The following is a 566-nucleotide window of genomic DNA, read 5'->3' on the forward strand; positions in this document are numbered from 1 at the left end:
CAGGGCCTCGTTTGAGTCCTTTCAACAGAAACTCAGACAGGTCACTATCAAATTCAAACGCAAAAAAATGCAAAATGCCCGGCAAATGACATTGCACGACATGTTCAAGGACTAAAGTTGAAAATGTTTTTTCCGAAATAAATTGCGTACATATCTGGGATGCGTACTTATACGATTGCGTACTTAAGCGGGAGGCTACTGTATAAATTCTTGAGTTTTGATACAAATAAAGACGTACAATATAGCAACGCTCGTTTCCCCAGAAGGAATTCTGCACGATGGGTAGGCGTCGCACGATGTGTGTCTTGAGCTGAATGAAGACACGCGCGACGCATTGCTGGTAGAGACTGCACGTGGTGCAATTTTTCGCCACATAGTAAGTTTGTCGAGGTAAGTGCATTGTTATTGTGTTTTTTCTGTTAAAATAAGATGATTTGCTGTTGTTTTGGTTGACAAATTGTTTGTGTATTGGGGAGTGCTGGAAAATGATGCATGTCCATCAATATATCATTCGTAACATTGTTTTCAACAACAGTGACATCATAATGTTTGTGAGAGATTATGCT

At 39.9% G+C, this 566-nt stretch overlaps 1 protein-coding gene across 1 annotated transcript; it reads left to right on the forward strand.

Annotated features, from left to right (window-relative positions):
• Positions 1 to 159: 159 nt before the first annotated feature.
• On the forward strand, positions 160 to 489 carry PHALS_06550 (uncharacterized protein; the record flags this gene model as incomplete). Its single annotated transcript, XM_024719855.1, has 3 exons — positions 160 to 234; positions 287 to 390; positions 477 to 489. 3 exons carry the CDS (start codon positions 160 to 162, stop codon positions 487 to 489), a joined length of 192 nt encoding a protein of 63 aa, XP_024585113.1.
• Positions 490 to 566: the final 77 nt, after the last annotated feature.

This window comes from Plasmopara halstedii, assembly GCF_900000015.1.
Source record: "Plasmopara halstedii genome assembly, contig: Scaffold_3060, whole genome shotgun sequence".
Classification (NCBI taxonomy): domain Eukaryota; phylum Oomycota; class Peronosporomycetes; order Peronosporales; family Peronosporaceae; genus Plasmopara; species Plasmopara halstedii.